This window comes from Serinus canaria, assembly GCF_022539315.1.
Source record: "Serinus canaria isolate serCan28SL12 chromosome 7 unlocalized genomic scaffold, serCan2020 HiC_scaffold_29, whole genome shotgun sequence".
In the NCBI taxonomy this organism is placed as follows: Eukaryota; Metazoa; Chordata; class Aves; order Passeriformes; family Fringillidae; genus Serinus; species Serinus canaria.
The window spans coordinates 2,042,531-2,058,603 of NW_026108147.1; the positions used below are offsets into that span (position 1 = coordinate 2,042,531).

The 16,073-nt window shown below is 43.0% G+C and overlaps 1 protein-coding gene across 1 annotated transcript in view; it reads right to left on the bottom strand.

Annotated features, from left to right (window-relative positions):
* Positions 1–15,610, bottom strand: part of IKZF2 (IKAROS family zinc finger 2) — a 115,074-nt gene extending 99,464 nt beyond the window's left edge. The window contains 3 exon segments of the mRNA XM_018911806.3: positions 13,340–13,444; positions 14,159–14,207; positions 15,506–15,610. Of these exon segments, the coding sequence (XP_018767351.2) occupies positions 13,340–13,444; positions 14,159–14,192 (139 nt within the window). The 5' untranslated portion in view covers positions 14,193–14,207; positions 15,506–15,610.
* Between the last annotated feature and the right edge of the window lie 463 nt (positions 15,611–16,073).

The window sequence follows — 16,073 nt, forward strand, 5'->3', positions numbered from 1 at the left end:
AAGTTTGGAGCTGGCATGCCAACTTGGTGAGCCATCTGCTCACCAACAATTTATAAACGAGACTGCTGCCAAAGCCACCCGATTACTCAGTTCTAATATTAGTGATGTAACTAAAACATACTTGAAGGGTTTTTCTCCCCATGGACCAGGAAGCACAAAAGAAAAAACCTCACAGAGAAAAAGTTAAAAATAAAGCAGGTAAAATGTATTTATTCTATATTCTCTTCAAGTCTGGTAAGAAGAAACATTAAAGATTAAGTCGATGCTTTAGGTCTGTAATTCTCTCTAAACCAAGTCAGAAGGAAAAAAAAATGAATCAGTATAAATGATAGGACAAGGAGAATAAGAGAATGGTTTGGGTTAGAAGAGACCTTAAAAGCCATCTCACCCCACCGCCTGCCATGGGCAGGAACACCTTCCACCATCCCAGGCTGCTCCAAGCCCTCTCCAGCCTGGCCTTGGACACTTCCAGAGATCCAGGGGCAGCCACAGCTGCTCTGGGCAGCCTGTGCCAGGGCCTGCCCACCCTCACAGTCAGAAATTTGCTCCTAACGTTCAATCTAACACTGCTCTCTGGCACTGGGAAGCCATTCCCCCTTGTCCTGTCACTCCAGGCCCTTGTGAATAGTCTCTCTCCATTTTACTTGCCACAATTAGGTCATCCCAAAGCCTTCTCTTCTCCTGGCTGAACAATCCCAATTCTCTCAGCCTCTCCTCATAGCAGAGGTGCTGCATCCCTCTGATCAACTTGGTGGCCCTCCTGAATGATATATTCTGTACCCAATGCCCATTTGTTAATGATTGAAGTGGTGGTTGGCTAAAATCAAACACACTGTGCTCATCTCATAATAGCATTTAATACATTTTGAAAACAGAGTAAAAAAATAATCCAGAAATTGTGCATGTAAGCTAGCAGGTACAACTGCTGATTTTACTCGTGAAGCCAATTTTACCATTAGAACTGGGCAATATGGGATAAAAACATTATCCTATTTAAACAAATCCTTTCTTATTAAAATTCAACATTACAAATAGCAGCAAAAACATGCTGGAAGTTACTCTACAGTAAATAATCCTTGGGGCAAAAGAGACTGGAATGAAACTGCATAGAAAATTACTCACTCAATCATTTTTAAAACGTTGAGTCACAATTCAGTTTTGTTGGCCTGAAACTCCAGATCTATCTCCATAGCAAGTGAGTAGCAAATCCCAAAGCACAGCCACCATTCCCAGAGCTCTGGCATGAGGATGTGCTGCAGGAGGAGAGCCAGCAGTGCACAATGTCTACACCACCACTTCCACACTGCCTCCTGTGTTACCTCCTGCCCACAGAGGTCACAAAACAGTTTAACCACTGGCTTCAGTGGGAGCACAATCAGGACATGTCCAAGTGCTCTGCAGGGGACACTAATTAGATTCAAAACACAGGCAGTCCTGGTGGCATTAATTAAGAGGACAATGACAGTGACAAGCACTGGGCTTCATTTCAGAACACCTTGCTCTATCACTGCCAAAAGGAGTAGCTTTTAAATCTGCAGTTGGAAATTAAATGCATCATCATTACCCAATTACCATTCTAACTAGTTTCCTCAACAACAGATCGGCTTTATTTACAATTAATTTTGGTTAATGAGCTAGTTGTAGTTTTATCTGACAGATAATGGGAGAGAATTAATAATTGCTTAATCCACACAAAATTTTGTTGTTCACATAGCGCACAAAATTTTGACAAATATTTCTGAATTCCAGCCAACAACCACCAGCACATTTTCACCATCTGAAAGCAGCCAAAGCTCAGCAAATGTTACCATTTTACATTGTAGTAGGTTAAACTGTTTATATATATAATTAGAATTATTATTATAAACTACAGTCATAATTATAAATTGCAATTTCTTCACTGACTCATAAGGAAGCTTCCCCCCTTCTAAAACAGCTGGCCAGAACAATTGATTAAGGTCATCTCTTGGATGGTCTACAACGATTTATTCCATCTGTAGCTGCACGAGAAAATGCTGCAGAGACCCAATATGGAGAATAAACTGCTGAGTGCACATTGCCTGTGTTGTCTATATCACACCTCCAATGAACTTAAACCTGGTTCCATTTTAAGCCCAGTCTTTTTTTTTTTTTTTTTAATTAAGCATTGGTTTTAAATGGTTTTAAGCCATCATTTTCCACTGCCACATAACCACCTTCTGTCAAAAATATTTTCCCCTTTCCAAATGCTGGGAAAGGCTGGGTTTGTCTCCAGCCAGTTCCATTCTCTTCTTCACAGACAGTACAGCAGTCTCTGGCTGGGTGCTGTCCACCAGACACAGCACCAAACCCAAGGATCTCCCTGCATCCAGTCATTAAGGAACCTTGGATAATTATATGGCAATTATCATTCACATTTCTACTGTGAAAACACTTCTACTACTCTTTTCCTAAGGCTCCACTGTTCTAGGCTGTTAAAAAGAACAGCCAGAGTTCTGGGGCAGGAATGGGTGAGCTGGGACACAGATAAAACATCCTGACATGGAGATGAGGAAGAACATTACAGAGCAGCACTACAGATTATTTCCTGGAATGCACTGCAGTTTGCTCTGGTTTTGAGTACATATGTGATATATATTTACTTGGGCAAAAATCTCACTACTATTGATTTCTCTATAAATATTTAATGGTTACCAGTCAGAAGGTAAATTTAAGTAACAATAGCACTAATGACATTAAATGAATGAAGCACTTAAAAGTGAGAAAAAAGCAAACACTTCTTTCCAGCATTTTAGACCAAGAGCAGTAAGACAGCAACCTGAAACCATGTTAGATGCTGATAGCCTGAGTCATGTCTGGTCTCACAGGCAGACCAGAGAGGTGATTTTGCACAAACATCTCACAAAAAAGTAGGTTTTGCAAGCAGCAAACTTAGCAGAGACTGGCTTCCAACAACTTTTTCCCATGCATTTGACATTTGAAAAGGGTGGTGCTAAATAGTTTTTCCTTCAGCCAAGGCACAATTCACATACCTCTTTCTCCTCTTCCTGGCTTCCTCATTTCATAAGAATTGCACTTTTCTAGTATTTTTCAAGCCTGTACTTCTCTGTTGTATGTGACTGAAGCCCTCTCTAAGTGCCTTCCATTTGTATTACTGCACTGCACATGTATAGGCTTGTCAGCAACCAGGGCTGGACACATTTTCCTACCTTGTTCTTTGGCTGCCAACCTTCTCTACTTGATATTAGGTAATTTGGGGACAGCTGATGGGTCGTAGCATTTAAACTATGAGAACACTCTGGGATTCACATGTAGGTACACGCGATTTTAGAAAAATAAATTGCACAATTCATAGAATACAAATTTAAAAGAAGGCCAGGAATAAACTCACAGAGCTCTCAGTCTCCTATGTTATGTACTACTTGACCCTTACATACACAACTAGCACATCATTCTTCTGAACACTTGAGAGCTACAATTTGCTCTGACAATTTGCAGTCACATACACAAATGATGAAGCTGCCTCCCACCTACAAGAGCTGAATTCTTCTAAGATTAATTTCTCTACTTTTTCTTCACCTCTTCAGCCTAAAATTTTGTCCATTCCTTTGTATCTCTTCAAGTGGTATCCTTTGTAAAGCTCTTAAATCTGAAAAAGTGTGATATAACAGGAAACATTGTGATATAACTCTCTAGAAGACTAGATTATCCAAAGGATAATACCCTACAGTGATAGAGAGAGAGCATGTGTATTTAAGGTAGGGGGAAAACTTCAAACAAGGGGTTTCAAGTCAAGCTGATACCCCAGACTGTTCCACACAGCTGCACGGAGATGTATTAGACTCACCCAGGAACTACCTGTGCTGATAACAAGGTCAAAACAACTGGTAAGGTTGACCCAATTTTGGGAGATTAAACTGTAAAACTATTACTTACAACTGCATTTAGGACATGCCTAAATCTGAGAGGTGACGAGGATTAAGGCACTGAGTAAATTTAAGGCCCAATGGTGTATTCTGAAATATTTCTGTACTCAGGCAGACTCTGCAGGGCTGCAGGAGAGATGCCCCTCACCACGACAGCACACATGCAATACAAAGCCTGTACCTATAAACAATTAAAAGCAGTATGTAAAACTGCTAATTAATAAGATTTATTCTCCTTCAGAGGTCGTTATCTTGACAAGGCAAAGCCTGCAGGATATCAGTTTCTCAAGAAATAAGATTAAAAACCCAACGCCATTTTATTCTTTTGCCTGAGCTGTCTCCCTCTATCACAGACCTGGCTGATAACCAGAACAAGGTCTTCAGTCTACTGCCACTCTTTCCTGGAAGCTTTTAAACCATCCACAACTTGAAGAGAACAGCTACTCTTCCTCAAATGAATAAACCTCACATCTCTTCTGGGTAAAAAGACTTGCTGTTTTCATACAGAGAAGCAATTTCTTTCATTTTCAAAAGAAGGGAACTCACACCATCCTGTTTGCTGCTCCTTGGACTAAAGTGGGTATTTAATTCATACTGATGAAGTTTAAATGATGCACACATAGAGTGTGCATCAAAAACTCACTCAGTTTGTGTTTTATAGCTGGATCATTACCTTAAAAACCAACTTTGCTTGCAAAAGGAATCATAAAATGTCCAAAAGCTGAGTTGATGTCTAGAAAAGATTAGGTATAAATTCTCATAGAGCTGCACACAGGCATTCCCAAATCAAAGACTAATTATGAGAAAAATTACCATGGACTTGAGCATATCACAGGGCTCTGCAGCCAGCATTCTGTGCCACTCACCGACATTCATTTTCATGGACTGAGGGAACACATGCCCCTTGAGAAAAACCAGGACAACATCACTTTCTTCTGATGGAATTGGGAGGTTTTAAAGGCTGGGGGGGGTGGGGAGAATGCAAGGAAAACACCATTAAAAAGAAGCTGAGAAAACTCCAGCCTGATGCTGAAGGTCACAGCACAGATACCTTCAGTCTAACACTTGTTTTGTTCAAGTGGAGGAACAGAGGGGATAAACAAGAAAATCCCCCCATGGGAACGTCAGGCTTTGTCACGAGTGCGGTTTAACGGCCAACGGAGCATCTCTCCTGTAAGCCCTGCCCAGACCTTCCATTTGCTGCAGAGGAAACCCAGCCCGCCCTTACCTCCTCACACGAGAAGGTTCATAACAAAAAAAGATGGTAGTGGGGCAGGCAACAAGGTAAATGGATAAACAAGGTTTATGTACTTCAGGATTTCCTGCCCCCTTCGAAAAACATTTGAGACATCCAACCCCCAGGACAAAGGGCCTGACAACAGCAGCACAAGGTGTGGCTGGATCTTCTACCCCACTGCACGAAGTTTCAGGGCTGACAGTAGCACCAAGTCCTCCAAAGGGTTCTCCAAGCCAGAGACAGGGCAGGGACCTGAATATTCAGACTGATCTTCCTCTTCTCTCTCCCCTACTGCAGTGACTACACCTGTGCCCAGAGCAACCTCACAGGAGGTAGGTACCAATACCACAGCAGGAAAAGAGGCTAGAAAAAACCAGTCTGTGCAGCTTCTCCAAGTAACATGAAACCATGGTGGGGAGAGCAGAGCAGACAGGTCTACAGTGAATCAGATTCCCTGGCTCGTGCCTTGTGTAAAACCCACAGTCTGCTAAGAAGAGGGTCTCCTACCTGTGTAGGAGAATGATACACATCAACTCCTCTTTTATTTTCACTACCAGCTGATAGACACAGATATTCACACCATCCACACTGGGGGTGGGAGCATGGTTTGGCCCTAGGACTGACCTGCTCCCCATATGTCACAGCACATGTCACAGTTGAGACAGCCACAATACACAGAGCATCCCCACACAATCTCAGAAGGCTTTAAGCATTTGCCCTCACACAGTGACACCTCACCTCTCCAGAAGGCTTCAGGCACCTGCCCGTACACAATAACACCATGGCACTGCAGAAGGCTGCCAGCATCTGCCCTTCTTGTCCTTCAGCCCAGCCTTTTATCCCCTCTGTTGATGCCCTGCCCCTGTGTGCCCTCTGCTCCCTGGGGTGGTTGGGCAGTGGCCCTGGGCACTCCAGGGCTCACTGCTGTCAGTGCTGCTCACGGCTGTGCCCAGTGGGGATGAGGCTGGGCCCAGCCCCACTCCCAGTTACCACAAACTGTGTCTACACCCATACCTGAGAGGACACAGGGATCTGACCACCAACTTGAGCTTCACCAAAGGAAAGACCAAGAGCTCTGTGACCTCTCTGGACAAACACAAACCATGAGCTAAAGGAGCTCATACAATGCACGCATAGCCCACTAACTCTGGAGTGCTGTGCCTTGGCCACACAGTGTTACAGGAATAAACCCCCAAACTGGAAAGATTTTTTAAAAATAAGAGGCAGAGAGAGAGACCAAAAGTCAGTTAAAAGAACCCAAAAAAGACATTCTAATTCACAGAAGTTGACATGACCTATCAGCATAGAAATGAGGGGGATCAATCAAGCCCATGCTTTTCCAGGAACATTGTCTGCTGTTTTACGGTACTTTCCAACGTAACACCTGTAACAGCACTTGCAGGTGACCCTGCCAGCCAGGGCTATGCTCTGAGCTGGAGCTTCTGCCAGCATCTCTCTGCCTGTGAGGGATTACAGTTCTTCAAAGCCACAGGCTGACACAGCAGTGCCAGCAGAAGCCGGTAATGTAGACCTGGCTCCAGATCAAGGGCACATTTTGCTGGGCAGTGTGAATAGGGGCTCGTCCACATGCAGACCTGGCAATGCTCAGTGGTGTGGGAAGAGTTAAATTCTGTGGTTGCTGTAATATAATCACACCACAACAGGGTACTTTAGGACCACCACAATTATTCCTGTGCAGGACAGGAAATTAGCTGCACTGGTATTAAGGTACTTCTGAATGCGTCTCATTGTGGGGTTGCAAAAATTAAATGCGAAATAACCCCTAAGCAAAAAGATATTGTAAAAACATCCTACTTTTGACAAAGGCTAACATGTACCATCCAAGTCTCCATCCTAAGTGATCTACAGCTTCTGGGATTCAGAAAATAAAAGGCAAGAGGGGGGAAAAAAGCAGAGCAACATGAAGGGACTCCCTGCAATGACCAGAATTTGGAGAAAAACAGGGCCTCTGGTGACCTAGCCCAGAGCCACATCTGTCATGTTCATTGCTTCTCAGAGATAATCCAGCTCTGCTTCCTTCCATTGGGATGCAGCAGTCAGCTGCCTGGACCCCAAACAAGCACCCACTGCCCTAGGGAAGGGACAGCATGCTGTGGCACAGGCTGACACTTGGCTGGTAACAGGTCTTGATACTACACAGAGTAGTGGCTCAGCCTCCTCTTCAATTTTCTACAGAATTTCAGAACAGGTCAATTTTAAACCTGTTTCAAGGTGAGTTCTTCAAGGATTTTCATTCACTGGGATTACTGAAGCAAAAGGCAGAAAAGGAGGCTCTGCCTTTTCCTCACAGATAGAATGGCATCACTCCTTCAAGGTGCCCTCTTGGTACTGGAAGGACAAGCCCTGCTCACCCTCAGTACTGCACAAAGGTAGCACAGGCAGCTGCATTTCCACCTCTAAAACTTAGTCCTGCAAGCCTTCACTTAGCTGAAGGATTAGACAGAGCCTGTGGCTCACAGGAACTGGAAACAAGCCTTGGAACCAATATCCTGAGAGAAGATATCCATTGATTTCAACAGGAGCAGCACCTTCCCCCAGATTCAGGGATGGGAAACACAGAACACTCTCCTCCAACAGGTATCTTGTCATCCAGCTGCTCTCAAAGTGCCATACTTCATGGAAGATGAGGATTGCTCTTTTTGTTGGCATGTCTGAAAAGGAACTGAAATTCCAGAAGCAAACACTGAAAATTTGCTGACTACAAAGCTAGCAAGAGCACAGTGTTGTAACAGGGTGTGTACCAGGGAAAGTTAACTGAACCTGACAGTCCAAGAGAATAACAGAAGCTTCCCAAGAAAGGTGTGTGCTGCAACAAAGCCCTGGCAGATGACCTTTCAAGGGACTTCCATCAGAATGAATAAAAACCTATTTAATGAGATTAACTGATCATTTCACTCCACCCTCGTTATAACACTCACTGAGAGGGAGGAATGTTTTTGCAGCCGAGTGTGTGGCTCCATCGGGAATGCCAGGACTGTGGCAGAAGACAGGAAAAACACCCAGGGGAGCCCTTCACCGTTGCAGTGTGGGCTACAGATACTCAAACACCAACTCATTTCAGTGGCTACTCTGAGTTGGTTTACATAGAGTTCCTATCAGAGGAACTATTTCATGATTTCAACCACACCAGTGTGAAAAATCTGAGCTGATGTGGATAAAGCTACAACAATTTAAGGTACATCCCAGGAAATGCTTAATTTCCAGTTAACCCTTTCCTCTGTTTGGGTTGTAGTTTATTTTCAAGAAACAAAGTGTAACACTACTTTGCAGAGCTTCGGTTTCTTAGGTGTGGAAAACCCCTCTATCTCTGTTAAAATCCTGATGATTGCCTTTCCATTTAATATTTTTTCTTCTCAAACTCCAAGAAAGCTAAATGGCTAAAACTTTGATTTCCACTACTAAAACTTTGATTACCACTCCTGCCCTGGCAATTCCCAGGAAGTCTGAGGATAAAAGACTGAAGCAAAGACCGTGCTCTTGTAAGTGCCCAAGGAGCTTACTTCTTACAGTTCCCTGCCACATTTTATTGAGCTCATCCCTCATGTCTGAGCTCATCTTGGCAAAGTCCATCTTCACTGTCCTTCAATCTGCCAAACCACAGGTACATCTGTATTGGGCATCACCGTGCAATTCCATAGCTGAGTGCTAAAAAATCAAAGTGTCAAGACTGCAAAGTCAGACACAAAGGACTAGAGGGCATCTCAAGTGACTGTCAAAAGTCCACCTCCCTGCACTGAGGCAGGAGATACCAAGACCAATAAATGCTGCCTACCATACTCCTTAAAGGCTGCTGAGGAAAGAACATTCCTCAGCATCTCGAGGTGATCAGGTCCAAGTTTTTAGCACTTTCCAAGATATTTGGAAGAAAAGGAGACCTGAATCCCCAGTTCAGAGCACAGCAGTTTGGCTGCCAGAATTCTTCATGCCCCAGTGCACACATCAGGGGAGTGACTGCCTCAAAGCACTGATTCAGTCCCTCTCTGCAGCCCAGCCCGGCCAGCTTCAACCACCCTCCCTAAAGGAAAACCTCCATCACCTCATCCTGCTGAAAAGCCCACAACACATACTGAGCCAGGAAAGAATCCCAGAGCAAGGTTCAGCCCCACATGCCTGGGAGTAAATTCTGGTGGTGACAAGGCTTGTTTGCTACAGAGCTGAGGCATGGTGCAACTTTTAACTTTATGTGGTTTCATTCCAAAATTACATTTCTTTATCCCTTCAGATGCGCCAATACAGCTGTGGTACCTGTAACTCTCTGCTCAGGACAAAACAGGAGTTGTATGACAACTCAGGCTTCAAAAATGAAAGTGATCAGGAAAGATTTGGGGCTTTGATGCCACAAAAAAAAGTGCAACCAACAGTCCACCCTGATCACTTGGAATATAGCATTGGCTACATTATAATGAAACCTTGCCCAAGTTCTCTTTAAACACCACTGCTGAAATCATCCCCACGTAGTGCTGCTGTCCCAATTAGTGATCTCGTCAGACAGCGTGATCGTTCCCCACCTCGGAGAAAACGCCATCACCTCATTATTTCCAGCAGCAGAGTCAGCCGACGTGGCTTATTCTCTTAATGAATTAATTCTCATAACTTACTAATGCTTCCAGCTACTATAAACACCTCCTGAAAGCACACCACAATTTTAATCGGTTTCAAACATCAGATGTTGGGTTTGATATTTATGATTGTTCTGACTCTGTTTCATTTAAGGGCTCCTTTTGTCTATGAAAGCAAAGATAAGAAAGTTAACTGGGACACCCACTGTCAAGCCTCTAATTTAAGGGGAAATTGCCTTTGTCGCTGACTGTCAGATGCTAATAGCTGCTGCTACTATTTTCCCTATGATACCAGGCCAGTGATCTTAGAGAAGTGTCCTTCATCCTATACAAAGCAATGATTGAGTCAACTAATTGAACAACTGTGCCCCTGCAGTTTCTAAAGCAGACATTCCTCTAAGTCTATTTTAACCTAGAGGAAAAAAATATCTCTAATAACTGTAGTAAGAACTCAGTGTGGCATTGTGGGGAGGTGACTGGGAATTATTTCTTTTTAAAGCCTCTTTTATAAGGATTCCCCATTAGCCTTTAATTAGCATGCCAGTTCCTATTCGGAGGTTTCTGATCACTCATAGCCCAGTTCAGCACTCACGGACGGGAACAAGACAGACTCCCTTGAACTCGGTGGGGTCTGTGGGGGGGCTTAGGGCCATGCAGGGAACTCTCTTGTACCAACACAAAGTTAATTGAGCAAGCCTGTGACACCCAGCTCTGGGTGTCAGCCTTTGTAAGAGTTTTCCTACAGAAGATCAAAAGAAAATCTGGACTTCCAGATTTGGGGCTATGTAAATATATCATCTGTACTCAGCAGGTGTAACACTAATTCATCTTTTGCTGTAGAGAAAAGTGAGATGATCTATCAACCTCTTTGGTTTGACTATTTACATGTATTTTAAATCTTTGCTTACATAAAACCACAGTGAAGTATTTTAGAACAGAGCATCTGCTAACACACATGCAGTGTTCTGCTAAAGGCAGGTATATGTAAGATCATCAGTTAGCTATGACAGGTGATTTAGTGTGATTCATCTTTCAGGATCATCTCATTCACAAGGAAAATTGAGTGTCATCCTCGTCCATAACCTACAAATACCATCTAGATACTTGAAAATGACAATAGGTTAAAGGATGCAGCATCCAAAATGTTTGACCCAAACCCTTTTGGAATAGAACCTGAAAACATCAGTAATCCAGACAGAACTACTAACACAGATTGCCAGGGGCTAATGAACATAGAAAACTCTTTACCCAGCACATAATTTTGCTGTTGCTGGGAGAGCACTACTCAGTCATTTCAGCACAGATCCAAGAAATTTCCTTCTTTTGGTGTTTCTCCTTCTGAGCCAGACACAAATTCCGACTAAATTAAGAGCTGTGGTTCAAAACAATTCAGTGGAAGGCAAGAAGAGAACAAAGGTCAAAACTTGGATCTCTACCTTGCAGGTGCACATCCAGAGCACACAGCCAAAGAGGGCCATGCACTTCTGGCAGTGACTGGCAACCAATCCAGGAGTGAAATATTTGGGGTCTGCTCCCTGTATCACCTCCTCCACTCCCAAGTCCTGCCCAGCCAGGATGACACACCCTGGGCTGTGCTGTAATGGCAGCCAACATCACTTAATCTCCAGCAACCCACTGGAAATCAAACCGGTCTGAAATAGAACACGGCCACTGCCTCTACCTAAAACAATGGATGATGGGTCAGTCCACTGGGAGCCACTCAATTCATACAAAATATTTCAAACAGCTATTCCACCTCTATCTTTCCTTTTAAAATACCAAAAAAAACCCAAAAGAGTTTTTAAAAAGAGGTGCAGGCCCCTGGGTTACCAAACCTTTAAAAGGATTTCCTGTGCCTCACAAAACAGGTGGAAAGCTCTAAAGCCCAGCCTGGTGATTTAGCCTACAGATGCCAGATTCAAGATTTGGCCAAAAACCTTAAATGAACCAATGTAACAGCTGCCACAAAATCCCACAACCTCTGATCAATATCTTCCATGTTGAAGGCAGCACAAGCCGCCTCTCTGTAAAACAATCCTAAGCCTGCAAAGAGTAAATAAATTAATATAAATTTAAGAAGCTTGAGTTTTGTTTGGCCTGGGAAACCCAGGCAGAGCCCTTAATTTTTCAACAGCAGCACATCCTAATCTCAAAGCATTTGAGACACCTATGATAGGCCAAAAAACCCCTCTAAAAAAAATAAGATATTCACCAAGGCTGCAGATACATATGTGTTGCAAAGAACTAACGAAGTTTAAAAACTATTGAAAATGTTAACACAATGAACATGAAAATACTGAGCGTGTTAAAGCCTTTTGCATTACTTCATTCTAGATCTTTTATTCCTAATTTGACTTTGGTTTTCAGTCTAGAATATAAAGAAGATTTAAAACACAGATACTTTTTTCCCTTCCAATGAAGCCCTCCCATTAATAAAAAGGAAACAAAGAAAATGAAGAAAGTGAGTAGTAAAACTTTTACAACATAATAAAGTATATCAGAATCCCAGTGCAGCACAATTGAAATTGTCTAAAGATGCTGAATTATGGGTGGTTGTCATATAAAGTTCAGTCCACGGTATTAGAAATCATATTCTCCAGCAACATGTATATAATTGAGAGATCTTCATAATAACCCTCAGTTTAAAGGCTCATAAAACTGCGCTTTACCCGTAATTTGCAAGAGGAAAGAATTCTTAAAGGAAAGTAACATCTTTTTCTCAGAAAGATTCTGAAGGCAATACACTGTGCATTTTTAAGCAAGCAATCCTAGAAGCTCTGTCTTTCAGAGCTTTCAGTAGGGCATTAGAGTAACCCTCAGTTTAAATAGATAAATATGTATCTGTAGTACACCCAAACCAGAAAGAAAATTAGTTTCACATAGAGAGGAACACTAAGTATGTTGAAAGCAAAGCCCACTACATTTTTTCAGGACTCTGAGTGCAGAGGTTACATTAAGGTAAATATCTTGATGTAACATTGTAACCAACACTTAAACAAGGTAGGGCACTCACACACACAGACAATGAAGATTGTTGCTTTTATGAAATTGCGAAAAATACATTTATCCACCTCACATATACAACAGGAGGATAATTCTATAAATATTATCAGCTCTTTACACTCTCTCTGTGCAGACTCACTAAACTCTCAGTTTCTACCCGACATTCTAAACCAAACTCCTTTCAGTTTGTTAAAATCAACTATAGTTTTGTAAATAAAATGTGTTTGTTTTCAAATAAAGCTACTTCAAGCTGTTTCAGGAAGCAAAGTAAGTAATAGTAGCAATAATAATAACAACAATTTCTATTTGGATTTCAGAACATGAGGAAACAAAACTAGCACATGTCAACCCTAGTGTTTTCCTACCTGGAGCAGGTACGGACCAGCTCTCAAATGCCACCTTGGGATAGTTCAGACTAGTAATCCCATTCATGTTTAGATGAGACACCAGCACGAACAAGAACCAAAAACAGAGAAAATGAGAAAATCCTCCTTGTCCTCCTCTGTTATTAGCAACGCCAACAGCAGTGGCTAAGACCTGGTAAGCAAACCAAGGACCAGGAGGACCAGACCAACCCAACCCTCAGCTAGAAACAGGCTTAAGAGGAGACTTACTGCCTGCCATGTGACAGGGGGAGGTGTGCTGCCCATTGGGAGTGCTAGAGGTGAGGTCGATGGCCATGCCGCAGTGCTCCCTCTCAGGCGAATAGTCATTGTCACCTGCGAGCACAACACAGGTCCCTGTAAGTTTGTATCCCTTCTTCAGCACAGATACACAAAGATGAAGGAGCACAACCCGCTGGGCTCCCTTCGCCCCTGCCCTTCCCTCCTTCACTAGCGGGGTCTTCCAGAGTCTGTCAGACCTCGGCTCTCAGTAGCCCCAAGTAACATTTGGCTGATTTTAAGAGCTCCCTCAAAGCTACTGTCACCAGTCTTTTACTCACACTCATGTGGCACACCTTGTCCCAGCTGTTGGTTTTAAGTTAGGATTACTTTTGCATTAGCAGACAGGGACAATCCAGGCTGGGCAAGGGAAGACTGGAGTAGTAAATGACCATACAGACCTTCCCCGAAAAGCTCTGGGTTAAGTGACACTTAAACAAAGCACAATCCCCCACACAGAAAACAAGAGAAATACATAGGGAAAGGCATAAAAAGTTTTTGGCTGCAGTTTGAATTGCTGGAGAGGAACTCTCTCTAATTTGCAAAGTTCATTCACCCTCAGGAAATATTTAAACCTAGAGATAATCACCCATGCACCCATCCCCATGCATTTCTCAGTCATACAGAGAGTTTATATTTAAATGCTACTAATTCAGTGTCAATGCAGACACTGTACACAAGGAAACTAAACTTTCAGGTTTCTGCATTATACAAAGGAGAGTAGGAAAAGAAAAGTAATTCAGAACAATCAAACAAAAAATGACTACTTACATGTAATATATCCATCAACAGCCTCTGCTTCCATAGTCAAAGTGCAGTGCTGCAAGGCAGAAAAGTACACCCTCAGAGACGCCTGTCAGTATCAACCATTAAATGATTAAACTTACTTAAAGCCCTAAGTAGTTGCCCATTTTATTGCTGTTGCAACCACTGCCTAGAGAAACACACCAGTGCACTGCATGTGCTCGTTTGCAAATCACTGAACTCTTCCTGTAAATTATGTGAGCAGACATGCAGCAGCCTCCTGGCCAGGTGACACCTGGATCATCCTGGTCTGACCATACCCCTCTCTCTGTGCCCCACTCACATTTTTGCCTGATCTCAGAGTTTTTTCCCTGACTTTCTTCTTGTTTCTTCAAGCTGGGATGGTAATGCTTTATCAATTATCTGCTCTATCTGCAGCCAGAAGAGACTTTGAGGATATGGATACTACTAACAATTGCTCTTTTCACACACACTACAAGACACTGCCTCCTGGTCTAAACCAAATAAACCCTCCCGTGTGCATTCCCCTTGGACACAGTTGTTCCAGCTTTGTCTCACACCTCTGTGTGCACACACACCTGTACACACACCTGTTCACTCTAACCCTATTTATTTGCCACAGCACAGGGCCAAACATCACATTTCATACTCCCAGATCACGCATTTTGTGGTGTGAAGCAATCTTAAAGTTTCTGGAAGCACTTTGCTGACACAGAACAAGCTATTACTTTCCCGAAACCCAAGTAACTGTATAGAATGACACCCCCTAGCTATCATTTGATATATATTGGGGGGGGGGGGGGGAGAAGGAGAGATCAATAATCATAACTATGTTCTTTAAAGTAGAAAAGTTAAGAATCTGACATGACCAGAGGAAAATTTTATTTCCTCTCTCCCTCCACGGCCTCTTTTTTGCCTTTAGTTTCAAAACTCTCACTGCACCAGGCAGCTAAATTATTCACAATGAGCCATTTCTGTATTGATCGCCAAGTATATTTAGCCCTGGCTCCTGGAATTTCTCCATTACTTACTGGAAAACAGGCAGCTTCACTTCTTGTCTCCAAAACCACTTCCCTCCCCCTCCCTTAACCCTCTTTCCTTCCCTCCCCCCCCACTCCCTGCCTTTCCCCCAATAAATAAATACTTTTCTCTGTGCTCTTCTTTGGTATAAAGCAGATCAAATTCCCAAGGCATTCAGCACATAACACTTAAATTTCAACCTGCCTAGCTGCTACCAAACTCTCTTCAATTACTGATTTTTACAACTCTTAAAAAGAAATCTCAAAAAAACCAAAAACCCGCAAAAAAGTTTTCAGAACAGGTAAGCCACTTCCTCAAGCCCTTCAAAATTACCTTATCTTCCCCCTAGTCCAGGTAGGCAGGCACACACTGAGAAAAAGAAAGAAACATCAGAAGCAACAGGGAAGGATCATCCCAGCCAATGAAGTGGAAGGAAAGAAAGGGGAGGAAGGGAGGAGGAAGAGAAAGGAAGACAAAAAGAAACACAGAAACATCTATAACCTAAATTAAAACATGGCTTGAATTTTATTTTTTTTATTTCTTCAATGGGGAGAGGAGGAGGAAGAGGAAAGGGAAAAAGAAAAAGTTTGGTCACCATTTTTAGGCTGGTGATGGCAAATCCCAGCTGCTGAGCCTCTCCACCAGGAATGGAGGGAGAGAGTTTTGCTCGAGCTGAAGACACAGAAAGATGGAGAAAGTTTAAAAAAATGTTTTTTTAAAGGCGGGGGGAGAAGAGGAGGGGGAAAAAGAGACGGGGAGGGGGGAGAGGGATAGGGGAGAGAAACTCGCCCCCGCCACTTACAGGTGGGGCATGCGGAGCCGGGAAGCCCCGGGATGAGCCGGCGGGGAAACTCGCTCAGGAATGGCACATACTTTGAAGGAAGATGAAGAACAAAAAAAA